Source organism: Pocillopora damicornis, chromosome 9 (genome assembly GCF_964200805.1).
Source record: "Pocillopora damicornis chromosome 9, jaPocDami1.2, whole genome shotgun sequence".
NCBI classification, from domain to species: Eukaryota; Metazoa; Cnidaria; class Anthozoa; order Scleractinia; family Pocilloporidae; genus Pocillopora; species Pocillopora damicornis.
In genome coordinates, this window is record NC_142678.1 from 19,698,637 (window position 1) to 19,713,255 (window position 14,619).

The 14,619-nt window shown below is 36.0% G+C and overlaps 2 protein-coding genes and 1 pseudogene across 2 annotated transcripts in view; all 3 read left to right on the forward strand.

The window, feature by feature from the left end:
• Window positions 1-118, forward strand: part of LOC149040524 (histamine H2 receptor-like) — a 906-nt gene extending 788 nt beyond the window's left edge. Inside the window, exon 1 of the mRNA XM_089183452.1 lies at window positions 1-118. This exon is cut by the window's left edge and continues 788 nt beyond it. Within this exon, the coding sequence (XP_089039578.1) occupies window positions 1-118 (118 nt within the window).
• Window positions 119-1,810: 1,692 nt separating this feature from the next.
• LOC149040525 (uncharacterized) lies at window positions 1,811-6,095 on the forward strand. The gene is made up of 6 exons (XM_089181750.1): window positions 1,811-2,283; window positions 3,074-3,320; window positions 3,709-3,779; window positions 4,218-4,321; window positions 4,586-4,695; window positions 5,258-6,095. The coding sequence occupies exons 2-6, from the start codon at window positions 3,075-3,077 to the stop codon at window positions 5,297-5,299; spliced, it is 573 nt and encodes a 190-aa protein (XP_089037876.1). The 5' UTR covers window positions 1,811-2,283; window position 3,074; the 3' UTR covers window positions 5,300-6,095.
• A 7,148-nt stretch (window positions 6,096-13,243) lies between these two features.
• LOC149040526 (uncharacterized) lies at window positions 13,244-14,145 on the forward strand (annotated as a pseudogene).
• Window positions 14,146-14,619: the final 474 nt, after the last annotated feature.

Sequence of the window (14,619 nt, forward strand, 5' to 3'; positions counted from 1 at the left end):
TTACGCTCTTCGGATGCCAGGATTCAGAGAAGGTTTATTACAGCTATTTTACAGGGTCCCAGGCCTTTCTCGTATCGCCTCAGCAAATCTGCCACTTCGTAACCTTAGGAGAGCGTAGATTAAAGGTAAGAATACTACCAGCATTTCCATTTTATGTTTTGGTTTCTATTGAAATCTTAACACTTGTAAAAAAGAGGAGGAGGAGGAGGTATAGGAATAGGTAATTGATACAGTATAATTTTGCCTTTAAATAGAAACAGTTTAATCAACTTTTTATGGGCCCAAAATTGTGATTATTAGCATAAGAGCTTGACTTGAACCAAAATAAATGTGACTTTTAACAAATCCGAGATGAATAACTCAGAGGGACTCTCCCACCCCCTCCCCCACCCACATTGATTGTGTGAACACGGAAAACAATTTTTTTTGGTTTTATTGAAGAGCACTATGCGCAAAGGAAAGCAATTCAAAAATGTGTGAATAAAAAGTAAAAATCGTATTTACAACCTCTGGAATAACCACAGTTTTTATATGGACGGGAGTGTTTTACCGGGAAATAAAACACTGACGTCCACTATCGTAGTATCAATACGACCACCACATCCAGGAACCAAGAGGTGTATTTTTCGTATGTAACACGTGGCGTGGTGATATTGAGCAACGACGACACGATTCGGGCCTCTTTAAACTTTGCTAAATGAACTTGGTTTGTTTGTTGTTTGGAATATTGATTGGCAGCAAGATTCATTGAGGTAAGTGACGAAGATGTAAATCGGCATTTCCCGAACAACATGAGAAGGAGGAAACCTAGATATCTTCTCGCCACCGAGTAAAATTCTAAGCTTATCTACCAGTGAGAGCAAAAGAGTCCCAAAACGTCGACCTTCTATTTTATTTATCATTTTCTATGAAATGAAGACAAAACGGCTCATCATATAAAAAACATTGCCAATTTTCAGGTGAAAACGTATTCAGCCCTGTAATTATAAGTATGTCATTCCACGGAAGGGTCTGAAGACTGGTTCACACGTGCGACACAAATGGAAACGCAAACGCAAATGGAAATGGAAGCGAGTTCACACGTCCAACGTAAATGCAAGGAAAGAGAGATACGCAAGCACAGTAAAAGTATTTTTCCAAGATGGCCACAATGATTGCGCTTTTGCCGATTCACACGTGTGAGAAGCGAACACAAATACTGGCTTAAGAAGATGAAAATGTTTTTATTACTTAGGTAGACGCTTGCGTTTGCGTTTGCATTTGCGATGAGTGGTTCACACGATCAATTTCTTGCATTTGCAATTGCGTTTTGCTGAGGTCTCCTGGTGTGATTGATTGACAGAGGGAGGTGCGGGTACTAATCCTATTACTCTCTTGGGAAATTAATTAAACTTTTTAGAGGCAGCACAATAGAAATATTATACGTACTTCAAATCGTGTAATAACCCAAGTCAATGTGCCACTTTGGAACTTAAGAACATCTCGGATATATGGTTGAAAAGTTCGAAGGACGCTTGAATTTGATGTGTTCAGACAGCGAGTATTTGTATTGCTAAAAAAGATTTTGTGCCATCAGTTTTTTGCTTTCTTTCAAAGTATAATTAGGGACGGATAACTAAAATGAGGAAAATACACTGAGTAAAATGCCAAATTTTAGTGTCATTTAAGTAAAATTAAACAACTATTAAACCCAAAGACAAATTTAAGCCATGTTTACTATACTTAAACATGACTTAAAAATGTACCTTTGTTTAGGCGAGGTTTAAGCATTCTTAAATGCAAATTAAATCGACATTGAGATTTAAGCTATGTTTAAGTCATTTTAACCGTGCTTAAATCCTTTGAAGGATTTAGGGTTACTTTAAACCACCTTAAATCTAACGTTAAACCTATTGGGGAGATTTAAGGTCTAGTTAAAGGAGCCTTAAATACAACATTAAATTTATCATAATATTTATGCCGTGTTTAAGGACCTTAAAAACACATCAAATCTTTTGGTGTACACCAAGTCTACTTTATTGACATAATCTCTCACCAGAACCAGAAACCATACGAGAGCAGCCTCCAGCAACCTTCAATGAATTAATCATAGATTAATATTAATATTATGTATTTAGTAAAGCCACAATATTTCACGCTACTGATTTTATTGCTTTTTCAATTCTTTGGGTAATGAAACTGTGTTTGTTGATTGTGAACAAGAGACTTGATTTCTTGTGTTGGAAACTGTTTCACTAAAGGAAGGTGGTTGCACAGGGAATTTGACTAACCTGAGCAAATAAGGTACATTTCTTCAAAACCATATAATTTTAGTATATACCAAACCAGTGGACAGTGTTTTTTGCATGCTCTGATTGGCTACTCAAACTCAGGATAGTACATGCATGTGCTATCCACTTCCCAGCTTAAGCTGAAGTGTGAAAAACTTTTTTTTGCAGTGTTCTGAGATATAAATTTATAATTCTTTTATCTCACTGGTTTGGTATATACTTCACAGCTCATTAAATATCCACCACCACTAAGGGGAATAATATTTATTGTTAAATATATTAAAAACAACAACGACATGTGAATGTAGATTGATGTTAATAACTGGCTGGTAAAATAATGGCACGGCGTGAAATAGGGCAAACTGCCATGAGTTTTACATTGTCAAGAGTTAAATAAGCTCCAGCAAAAAGACTGCGTATCCTATAAACAGGCAAAAAGTAGCTTGATGCTCTCGGTTCAAAGTTATTTGCGTTCCACACACAAAGGGTATTAAAACTTCCCAAGCATTGGTTTTGCTGAACAAGGAAACCGGGGTTTCTGAGCATGAAGTGAACAGCTCTGAACTGCAAACGTCACCAGACATCTCTAACTGAACGTTGAAAAGCGCGCGTTTGTATCGAGGACGCGGTATGTCTCGTCCCCAGAGTGAGGCCGAGATCCTTATGCGCATGACAAATACCGTATGAACGCCAATCAAATGTCCAAAACTATAATCGCGGGATATTTGATCTTTCGCTGTCGTTCGTTCACTCGGTCGAGTTTCGTTTTGTTGCGGGCACGTATTTGGATTCTTCCTCGATAGGATGATGGCTGCAAACGATCCAGTTCAAGAGAGACAGCTTGTTCTTATGGAAAGAATGAGTAGAAGGATTGATTCGATTCTCGAAGGGCAAAAGAAACTAGAAGATACGAATGCAGTCCTTCAGCAAGAAAATGCAAAGCTGAAGAACCAACTTGCGAGTCTGGAAGGGCAGGCAAAGAAGAAAGGCAACAAGCGTTCTAAAAGCTCTCGCAGAGAATCAAATGTTGTGATTCTAAATGACTTAAGGGTAAATATTCTTTAATTACTTTAAGGATATAAATTTTTTCAACTTTAGTACCGTTAAGTTGTGTTTCAGAGTTTCAGTTGCGGTGTATCAGAAGCATAAAACGTGTCTTCAGAGACACCGCCATTCCGCCATCACGCGTGTTCTGTATTAACTTAAAGCACAATATTTGTAGATGTTGGTTCTAGTGCTTATCACAAAGTTGGAACATCCTTGTGCTGAATTCTTGTGCCTATTTTGCAAGCATTTAGCAAAAATACTGTTTACCCAGTTTAAAATTCCACTGTGTACTGTTTACCCAAAAACCCTGCTGACCCTGATTAAAGAAATAAACAAGTTTGTGGTTTGAATTGACTTTTGACATATGATGTTCTTCCATATTATCTTCCAGAAACGGTTTCGGTTCATCTACAAAAAGATGGTAGAAAAAAAAGTGACACAAGGTTTCATCATTGATGAGGAGTATGTTATTTTTTTACCATACATAAGATGATGTGTTTAAATAGAAAGGCACTAAGAGAGATGGCATGCAAGATATTAGAATTAAAACTTTACTACCAAGAACTAAATCTCTCTCTGACCAGCTTCTTCTGGGAGTAGGAGGTGGTAAACATTTAGAATCTGTTATTTCAACTATTATGTTGCTGATAGATTAATACATGCTAATTTTTGTTTTGAGAAATCTTTTCCCTCCAAGAACCAGAAATCCTATTGTCAGTTTGAAGGTGTAAAAAGCATGTAGCTTCTGCACTGTACCAGCAGTGATTAGAAAATTGTCCCTTTTGTATAACTGCTTTACTTGAATTTTTATTTCCTTTTTTGGCTGAATAATAATAATATTATTATAACTGCCTCTGGCTATTGTTTAAAACAAAAATAATATTCTCATTTTTATTACAGTCCACAGTCAGAGAGAAACCAGAGTATTTTTACAAAAGTGAAAGAAGTACTGAAAAAAGAGCATGGAGGAGAAAGCTGCCGATGGACTGACTTACAAATGGAAGGTATTACATTACAGGAATCAAGTTTTAATGTTGTGTGCAACTTAGAACAAGAAGCATTTACCTTGTGCAAAATCAAACAAATTTTCTGAAATATGTTGGACAGAAAACTTAACAACTGAGAGGGAAAACACAATATTACCAGCATTAATTCTTTTAATTAATATATATCCATAAGCTGATGTTACATATACACATAGACTTGTCATTGTATTGTAATTTTAGGATATCATGCAGCCATAATAATTATTGTTTTTAACTCAACAGCTCAGTTTTATTGGTACTTCAAAACAACCAAAGAAAGAGAGCAGAGGATAAGAAAAGGGAAAAATGAAGAGCATAAAGAAAAGTGCAAAAGGAGCAGGCGTTTGCTAAATGTAAGGACTAGCTAAGTTGTCTTGCTTTTGCTATGCTAAACCTATATTCAAGAATAAATTTTCAAGATAGTGTGGCTGAAGCATGGCTTCTGAATCAAACGTTTCAATTCAGTTTGACAACAAGTGTTGTTTAATACTGTGGCAAATTTGTGCATGGCATTGTACCAACATAATAATAGTTTGAAAACACAATACAATGTGGGATAATATACAGCAACAAAAAATGAAACAATGCCATGCACAAATTTGTCATACACTGTAAGTGGGACTGGTATGTTTACAACTGGTGTACAAATACACATTAATTAAGAAAGTCAACCTTGCTGGTAGTTAACCAAATAATATGGGTTTGCTTTAATTTAGTACTGTTTTGTAGCATGAATTTTTTTCTGGGAGTTCTATTTATTGCTGATTGTTATTTTCATATTTTATATCTTTTGTGGGATATCATTTTGAGTTAGAAAAGTATTTCTATTTGACAATAAATTATATGTTTCATAGATATAATTTGGTCTGGTTATTAACTAAATAATGACTGAATTGTTGCTTTTTGTCCCATTAGAAACTGGAAAGGCGTCAGTCATCCTATGACAAGCTTCTATGACACCAAAAGAAAAACAGTATTATAGTGAAATCCTTTACATTGATTATATGAGTAGCGAAGAATCAGATTATGAGGAGCAAGAAGATTTCATTACTGGTGAAAAAGAAAAGAAACTGGCAAGATATGTAACCAAGAAGCTATCATGGGAAAGAACAAGCTTGACAAATGCAAAAGCCAGGCTAGACAGAACCTACAAAAATAATTTGACCCCCCATGCCAGGGCAATGGCTAAGCCAAGGAGTGTTGGTGGCATGTCGGAGAGGCCTGCACCTGCTGGCCCACTTTGGGCTGTCAGGCAGATAAACAAAGAGTTGTGATTGAAAAAATACTTAACACTTTTTCTACTTTTTATTCATTTATTTATCATGTACTTAATGGCAAACTGAAGTAATTGTTTTGTTAGAACAAATTATTGTCATCTAGATCACAGGGATAGTTTCTTCCAAGTATTGTTAAATTTATTGACTTATGATGGGGAAAATTTGTTCCTGTCAAGCATAAATAAGCTAGGTATGTGTGACATTTTAACCCTTTAACTCCCAAGATCTGATTGGTAACTATCCTCTCTAGCTGCTACATATTTCCCTGTAACTTAGTTATGAGAATCTGGTGTGATATCAAGACAAAGACCTATACCTGATAAGTTTGAGAATTCTCATTATCTCTTTGCTGGATAAGGTAAAGATATTTTAAGGATAAGTTACTTGTTAATCACTCCTGGGAGTTAAAGGGTTAATTACAAATAGGCAGTAGCTATAAGAATGTGTACCAGTGAATTTAAAATAAAAGAAACTTGAAACATATATTGTTTAGTGTGATATGTGACCTGGTGGGTGGCAGTTTAGTAATGAAACAACAAAACAATAATATTTCACTGATTTCATAAATTTGATTCAAAACTAAAATAAGCAATAAATTTTGAGCAGATTAATTTGCATTAAATGGTACTTTGACAACATTAAATGTTTGAGCTCTGTTTACTTCAATTAAACAGTACTTAAACATACAGGAATGTTTTGGACACATTTAATGTGCACTTAAACCTGCATTAAGTTTTAGCCTTAAGATAGTATAAGCCAGGTTTAAGTCCAACTTAAATCTAGGTATAAGTGACTTAAACATCAACTTAAACTTATTAAACCTGAGTTTAAGACAGGATTAATCCATGTTTAAGGACACCTAAATATATCTTCTCCATGTGATAGCCGCGCTTTTTTTTGCAATGGGAGCGAAATAGAGGTTCAGCTTTTCATTCAGACCGAAGAGACTAAATTCTGTTGTTATCGTCCCTGAGGAATCCTGGTAACTGGTTGTGATAAAAATTGCAATTCTGATATAAGTTAACTAGCCTAATCCGAATCAAGTGACACCTTGCCGCAAGAGCCGCCATAGTTAATGACTTCTGAGGTTGACACACAGCCCTCTGCAACCCCGCCTCCCAGGGAGAAAAATACTGGTAAAGCGTATTTTTTCCAAAGCTGCGTTTATTGATTTGGGTTGAAATATTCACTTTATTAACGATCCACCCATTAATGGAGACTTAATAAAAACAAGAAAAACAACAACAAACAAAAAATAGATAAATGAGTTTCCACAAGTTCGTCGAAACCGACTAGGGTGAATAATCGTGCACTGAGAGAGTACTCCATAGTTCTGCATTTCCGGTTTAAAACAACTCCTTCTTTAATGCTCCCCTGTCCCTAGCCCCCTTCGAGAGCAAGTACGGAAATATAAGTCCTCACTTGAATTGCCTCACTATGTATACATTTCCATACGTTTAAAATACAGCCTTCAAAACTTTGGATTCGCCTATGTAAATTATGTAAATGAACACAAAAACTCCGGGACAAAATCGTCTCAAACAAAACAAAGACTATATAGGTACCGAACACCTTAAAACCCTATGCTTTGAATATCGCGGGTTGACTTTGGATTTTATATGATCTAGGGTCTTGCAAAATGGTTACGCGATACGCTCCAGTCTCTGAATTGAATCCTGACAGAGCGTAAACGAGAAGACTCTTATGAGAGTTGACTAAAGATAGAAACGGTACAAATATCTAAATGATTAAAATGACAAGAAATGCATTTTTTCGCTTCTAGAAAACTAAGCAACGATAAAAGTGCAACGATTAGTGAGCTTCCGCTCAGTTTTCCTTTTCTTTTGAGTGGAACCAAAAGTAATCCAGGAAGATGACTGAATTAACCTAACCAGCAACTGCACAGATAACTCAGAGAGAAATTAGATAGAATGAGGAACACATGATGGGGTCTAAAAAATAAAATCATAACTGCTGCTTCTTGCCATCGGAGGCATTAGAACCACCACTCCGTGTAGCCTATAACCAAATGATAAATATTTGGTGTTTTTATTGCTGCGAGGAAAGGCAGAACGTCGAGTTTTCAAATGGCAAGTATAAAAAAAAACGGAATCATTAGGAGAAAATATTATCCTTTTTCACTGGAGTTAGAGTTAAGTTTAATACAAATGCACCGGTAGATCAAAAGAGTTAAATGTCACCGTGTAATTTTATTTTGTAAAGTTTTGTCGACTGGATCATTTTTTCCCTTAATGTCATATATTCTTAGTTACTAACCGACAGCTTTTAAAAAGTTCAACTCTGTGATCTGGGAAATAGCTCATCTCCGATAGTATTTTGCAGTTTGAAATTAGTTCAAATTAATGCATTACAGGCGTAGGCCTCAATCCAAAATTTTGGTCAAGCTGCTCTCAAATTAACATACTCTAATTACCTCCCTTACTTCTGCTTCAATGATATAATTTCTCCCGTAAACACCAAAAGCTTTCAAACCTCCATTGAAGGATTTTAGAAACTATTTATTTCCACTCGTTTGATGTGCTTATGTTGATTCTTTACATTCATTTGTTTTGTGGGTGAATTTACGACGATGCAGGACTTTAATCACACTAACAATCGCGGAATGTAGGCGGATGCTTTTATCTGTAATTCTTGTTCAGCTGCACTAAAACTGCCGCTCTCCTTTCAGCTATTATCTGCCAATTATTCAGAAAAACCAAATTGGAGTTCTAATAGGGATAAGTTTAGTCTGCATTACATTCTTCCTCAGCATGCTGCTTTCTTTTCTTTTTGGAAACCGCCGTTTCTACATTTGAATTAAACTCATCGTTATAGAATAGAAACACTTTCCTTATCAGTGACACGCTCTAATTACCTCCCTTACTTCTGCTTCAATGATATAATTTCTCCCATAAAAACCAAAAGCTTTCAAACCTCCATTAAAGGATTTTAGAAACAATTTATTTCCACTCGTTTGATTTGCTTATGTTGATTCTCTATATTCATTTGTTTTGTGGGTGAATTTACGACGGTGCAGGACTTTAATCACACTAACAATCGCGGAATGTAGGCGGATGCTTTTATCTGTAATTCTTGTTCAGCTGCACTAAAACTGCCGCTCTCCTTTCAGCTATTATCTGCCAATTATTCAGAAAAACCAAATTGGAGTTCTAATAGGGATAAGTTTAGTCTGCATTACATTCTTCCTCAGCATGCTGCTTTCTTTTCTTTTTGGAAACCGCCGTTTCTACATTTGAATTAAACTCATCGTTATAGAATAGAAACACTTTCCTTATCAGTGACACGCTCTAATTACCTCCCTTACTTCTGCTTCAATGATATAATTTCTCCCATAAAAACCAAAAGCTTTCAAACCTCCATTAAAGGATTTTAGAAACAATTTATTTCCACTCGTTTGATTTGCTTATGTTGATTCTCTATATTCATTTGTTTTGTGGGTGAATTTACGACGGTGCAGGACTTTAATCACACTAACAATCGCGGAGTGTAGGTGGATGCTTTTATCTGTAATTCTTGTTTAGCTGCACTAAAAATGCCGCTCTCCTTTCTGCTATTATCTGTCAATCATTCGGCAAAACTAAATTGGAGTTCTAATAATGATAAGTTTAGTTTGCATAGCCCTCTTCCTCAGCATGCTGCTTTCTTTTCTATTTGAAAACCGCCCTTTCTGCATTTGAATTAAACTCAGTTCGCTAGAGGATAGAAACACTTTCGTTATCAGTGAGGTAAGTTCAAAATATTCATAAGATTGGTTTGCAAATTCTGTCTTCGGTGAGATGAGCAAAACTGAACCAAATATGGACGGAAATATGTCATAAATAATCTGCAGCTTAACAGGACGAAAACCCTGAAGCCAGGTAAAAAAGTGCGCACGTCATCTTATTTACGCACGGGCGTGCGTAAATAAAGATTTTGTTCATAGCGGCTCAGTAGGACTTACATAGCGCAAGCACACGCACTATGTTATAATATTTTTGTTTTATCAGTGATCCACCCATACATGGAGACTTCATAAAAACGAAAAAAAGCAAACAAAAAATAGATGAAAAAAAGAAAAGAAGAAATTTAGGTATCTTAACACTCGCGATCTTCTTTTTAACCCTTTAACTCCCCGATCTGATTGTTAATTCTCCCTTCTACCTGTTACCCATTTCCTTGTTAATTTAGTTCTGAGAATTTTGTGTTAGATCAAGTTAACAACTTCTACCTGGTAAGTTTAAATATTTTAATTATCTGTTTGCTGGATAATGTAGGGATATTATAGGGGGAAGTTTCATATTGATCACTTTTGGGAGTGAAATGGTTAAGTAAGAAACTTTATTCCGGCTTTAATCGTCTTGATTTTAAATTCAACTTTTGAACCGTCGCTAATTTCACGTAGATCACGTGATGAAATATTTGATTAACAATGGAAAACAGTGAATCGTGCGAAATGAAGATTACGGTACTATTTCAACGTTATCAGTAAGAGCAAAATGCCTTAACATCGCTGTGGATCAGTTATCCAGTCTTTTGTTAGCTCGATAATAAATGTATCGCTGGTATCCATAACAATGAAGTGAACGAAGAACTTAGTGATATGGCATCTGTAGCACTTTCATTTGCGCGACGAAGTGAAACATTCAATATGACGTTTAGTTTGTTTACATGTAGTGTGAAATTTTAAAGACTGCAAGTTTTTATCAAAAATTCATTCACTTTACCGAAATAAATCCATCACCGTGGGTTAACTCACAAGTAGCGTAAAACGAAGAAATATCTCATGCAAAGCATAAACTGTTGGAATATTTACGGCGGTTATTATGTCATGGTTATTTTTAAAGCAGGTTTATTCCATAGCTATTCGAGTTACCCTGCATGGGCGGACGACCTCTTATCAAATTGTTTTTCTTACTGAAACTAATTACCGCGATAAAACAATGTTTTTAAGGTTTGCATTTAACAACCGTTTTTTATTTTTTGATGTCAAAAGATTTCCTCGACCACTTTATCGTTGCGTTTTATTGCGTTTGGCAGAAAACAAGAGGGAAAAATCATTAAACGAGGCAGAAAATTTAGCCATTGCAACCACATTTAAATCTGGAGTCTTAAGTTTCAAAAAGGCTGATTGGTTCAAATGGGTAGTTTCTAGTAAAGCCATCAATAGACGAGACTTACAGTGTATTAGATCAGCTACTTCAGTACAAAGAATATCAATGTTGATAAAAAAGAGCGAATTATCTTGCCGAAATTAAAATCTTCCTGTACATTTCACATGAAAGGCTTTAAGAAACATTCCGTCCATAGGCTTCGTTTTATGGGCAACTGGGTTTATGATGTCTACTTTTCGGATTGAATGGCAACAGAAGTAAGACTCCAGCAGGTTTAAAGAATTGAAGTGCGTGATCAACAAAAGTGTTTAAATGAGCGTCTATGTTACTAGTCTAAACAAGGTTGTGACGTTCCAAACATGTTTGTATTTTTAAGAAATATACTTTACAAAAGCAATGGAGGACTCTTTGGCGAGTTTCCAAAAGTTAATCGAAACCGGCCAGGGTGAATGATCGTGGATTGAGAGAGTACTCCATGTAGTTCTCCATTTCCATTTTAAATAACTCCTTTTATCGTTCTCCCCCAGCCCCCACCCCATTCGAGAGAAAGTAAGGCAATATAATCATAATTCCTCACTTTAATTGCCTCATTATATATATTTCCATACGTTTAAAATACAGCCTTCAAAAGTTTGAATTCGTTTGTGTAAATTATGTAAATGAACACAAAAACTCCGGGACAAAATCGACTCAAACAAAACGAAGGCTGTAGGAGCCAAAAACACCTTTAAGCACAAGCACCACGCTTGAAATATTGCGTACTGTCTTTGGATTTTATATGATCTGGGATCTGCAATATGGTTGGGTGATACGCTCCAGTCTCTGAATCGAGTTCTGGCTGAACGTAGACGAGTAGACTCATATAAGAGTTGCAATTGACTAACGATAGAAACGGTAGAAACATCTAAACGACTAGAATGAAAAGCAATGCATTTTGTCGCTTTTAGAAAACTAAAAAGCGATACAAGTGCAACGATTAGTGAGCTTCCATTCAGTTTTCTTTCTCTGTGAGTGGAATATTATAATAACATCGGTATAAAGTCGGTTTGTTCATCTTTTAAAATAGGCGATATGTTTGGTGTGAAAGACCCTCGTGGGCTCCGTACGTGTGTGGTTTACAAGTTTTTATGAGCGAGCTCTAATGCCTGCTATGTCGGCGAAACCCTCGACATTTATCCACACGTGTACGTGAGCACTTGATCAGTGATAGGACCTCTCACATTTTCAGACATTTACATAATTCTCCATAATGTCGCACTCTTTGTTCTGATGTGCGTTTTGACACTTTAGATCACGCTGCCACGACTTTTCAACTTAAAATCAAAGACAAAATTATCACCAAGTGAAAAATCATCGACTAAAGAAGTTTTTTAAGGAAAAAAGAAAATTTGTGAACCAAAATTAAAAACAATTAAAAAAAATGCCTCGTATTTCAATTTTGAAATGTTTTCTCAGTCAGTTAAATTGCCTTCGTCGGTGATATAACTTCTCCTATAAACACCAAAGGCTTTCAAAACTGCATTCAAGGTTTCTAGAAACTATTCATCTTCATTTATTTGATATTCAGATTCTCCAGACAAAGCTGTTTTGCCGGCGATTTGGGTTTACATAGATGAGGAACTTTCTTTGAATTAACCACCTACAGGTGTAGTGTAGCTTACTTGTTGTTCCTATTCAGCTGCAGTCCAAACGTCGTACGACATCTAAATGTCATATGTCAGACATTTGCAAAACTAATTTCGAATCTTGATAGTGGTGTGTTTATTCTCTATCACTATTCCTTGGCTTGTTGTTTTCTTATTCATTGAGATAGCCGCCTTTGGTCAAATTTGACTAAATTTACTTCGTTATCAATGATGAGGTATGTTAGCAAAATTTAATTCGTTTACAAACTCTGGTTTTGCGTAGAAGAGGTAAAGCGAGTTAAAATGGGTGGAGAGAAGTTATTGAAAATCCTCTGTAAGCCTGTGGAAAATTTTAACCAAAAGCTTTCAAACCATCATTCAAGGATTTTAGAAACTATTTATTTCCACTCGTTTGATGTGCTTATGTCGATTCAGCTGTTTTGTACGTGGATTTACGACGATACAGGAATTTAAACACACTAAAAATCGCGATGCTTTTATCTGTAATTCTTGTTTAGCTGCTTTCCGCCTATTCAGGAAAAGGTTGATCATGATTACATTTCCGAATATGTTTCTTGCATAAGGAAACATGAGGATCACTTTAAGTCAACGGACGAAACTTAGTTGGTCAAAACACGTTAAAAAACATAAAAAAGTAATATTTGACATGATATTATAAGTTTGTTCTGTTGTCTCACGACAAAGTCATTTGATGTGAGACAAAAGAACAAACTTATAATAACATCCAACTACCACGATGAACACCAACCTATTTCATAACAATATTTGACACATTTCTTTATTGAGAATATTGAATTCATATTTCATTTCATCTGTAATTCAACTGTTTCCCGTTATTTTCATAGCAGCTGACAGAGCTCAGAGAAAATGCAGCCTCTCTACTCAGCTTCGCAGTGTATTCCATGGCTTGTGGTTCTCATCATGAAATGTCTGGCCATAGTCATTCTTAATATCATCACCATTGTTGTTTTTATTAAGAAGAAGCGTCAGCTACAGCGGCGGAGTGTGTATTTGATCATCCACCTGGCGATGGTCGATCTCCTAGCGGGTGCAGTCTCTGGGCCGCTGCAGATTGAAAACAGAATGTCGCAGGTCTGTCCTCTATGGAATTACAGACAAAAGATTAGATGGTCTTATCATTTATCTTTTGCATTTTTACATTTATTCTCGTTCACTTCCCTAACAAATCTTATGGCTATTTCCTTAGAACGGCTACACACAACATTTTTTCCATTCAGGCATCGCTTTGTGAGGAAATGGGTTCATAAAACCATAATTATTGTCATTTGGTTAATAGCTATTGTTAGAGAAGTCGCCCAAATTTTCTATGGGAAATTGGTTATTTCGAGGTAATTAATGCTTACTTGTGTATCCTATTTTACGCAGTTTCTCTATTTGTTATCTGTGTATCTTATATCCTCATTACTATTAAGGTAGGATGTAGTCGTCATCCTCAATTCCATTCTAGGTCCAAAAGAGAAAGAAAACTGACGGGTACTGCGCTTATCGTCTCACTTGTATCATTACTTTGTTATCTACCAGCGATAATATATGTAACGTGTCTTCGCGTTTCCTTGACTTGCTTCAGAAATTTTCATATTGATATGGTTGTGTTACTTCTATTCTTAGCTAACTCACTTGGAAATCCTATAATTTACGCTCTTCGGATGCCAGGATTCAGAGAAGGTTTATTACAGCTATTTTACAGGGTCCCAGACCTTTCTAACGCCCCAGCAAACCTGCCACTTCGTAATCCTAGGAGAACATAGATAAATGGTAGGAAAATTGTTGATGAAGTCTGTTTCTAAATAACTTTAACTTCTTAGTCGAGTAACATGCATTTTCATCCTATTTTTTGGTTCCCATTAAAGTCTTAACACGAGTAAGAAAAACTACGCAGGTGATATACGATCAAATAATTGATACAATATAGTTTTGCCTTTGAATAAAAACAGTATACTCAACTTACTCGACGTTGTGATCATTTGCATGACAGCTTGACCTGAACCAAAATAAATGCGACTTTTAACAAGCCTGAGATGAATAACTTAGAGCAACTCTACCAACACACTCCCAGCCCCTCCCCGACCCCCATATGTTAACGAGGCTGCGTGAACTCTAAAAAAGTCTTCTACTGCCTAATTGAGGAGCACTTTGCTCAAAGCAAAGCCATGCAAAAATGTGAGCGCGAGTGAAAAAGTCAAAATCGTATTTACAACCTTTTGAATAACCACCGCTATCAT

Bases quoted from the DNA above. Each gene is read 5' to 3' on its own strand.
- LOC149040525 (XM_089181750.1), top strand. From the start codon at position 3,075: ATGATGGCTGCAAACGATCCAGTTCAAGAGAGACAGCTTGTTCTTATG. The intron at 4,322-4,585 runs GTATTACATTAC...TTAACTCAACAG, and splicing joins GACTGACTTACAAATGGAAG to CTCAGTTTTATTGGTACTTC. The intron at 4,696-5,257 runs GTAAGGACTAGC...TTGTCCCATTAG, and splicing joins GGAGCAGGCGTTTGCTAAAT to AAACTGGAAAGGCGTCAGTC.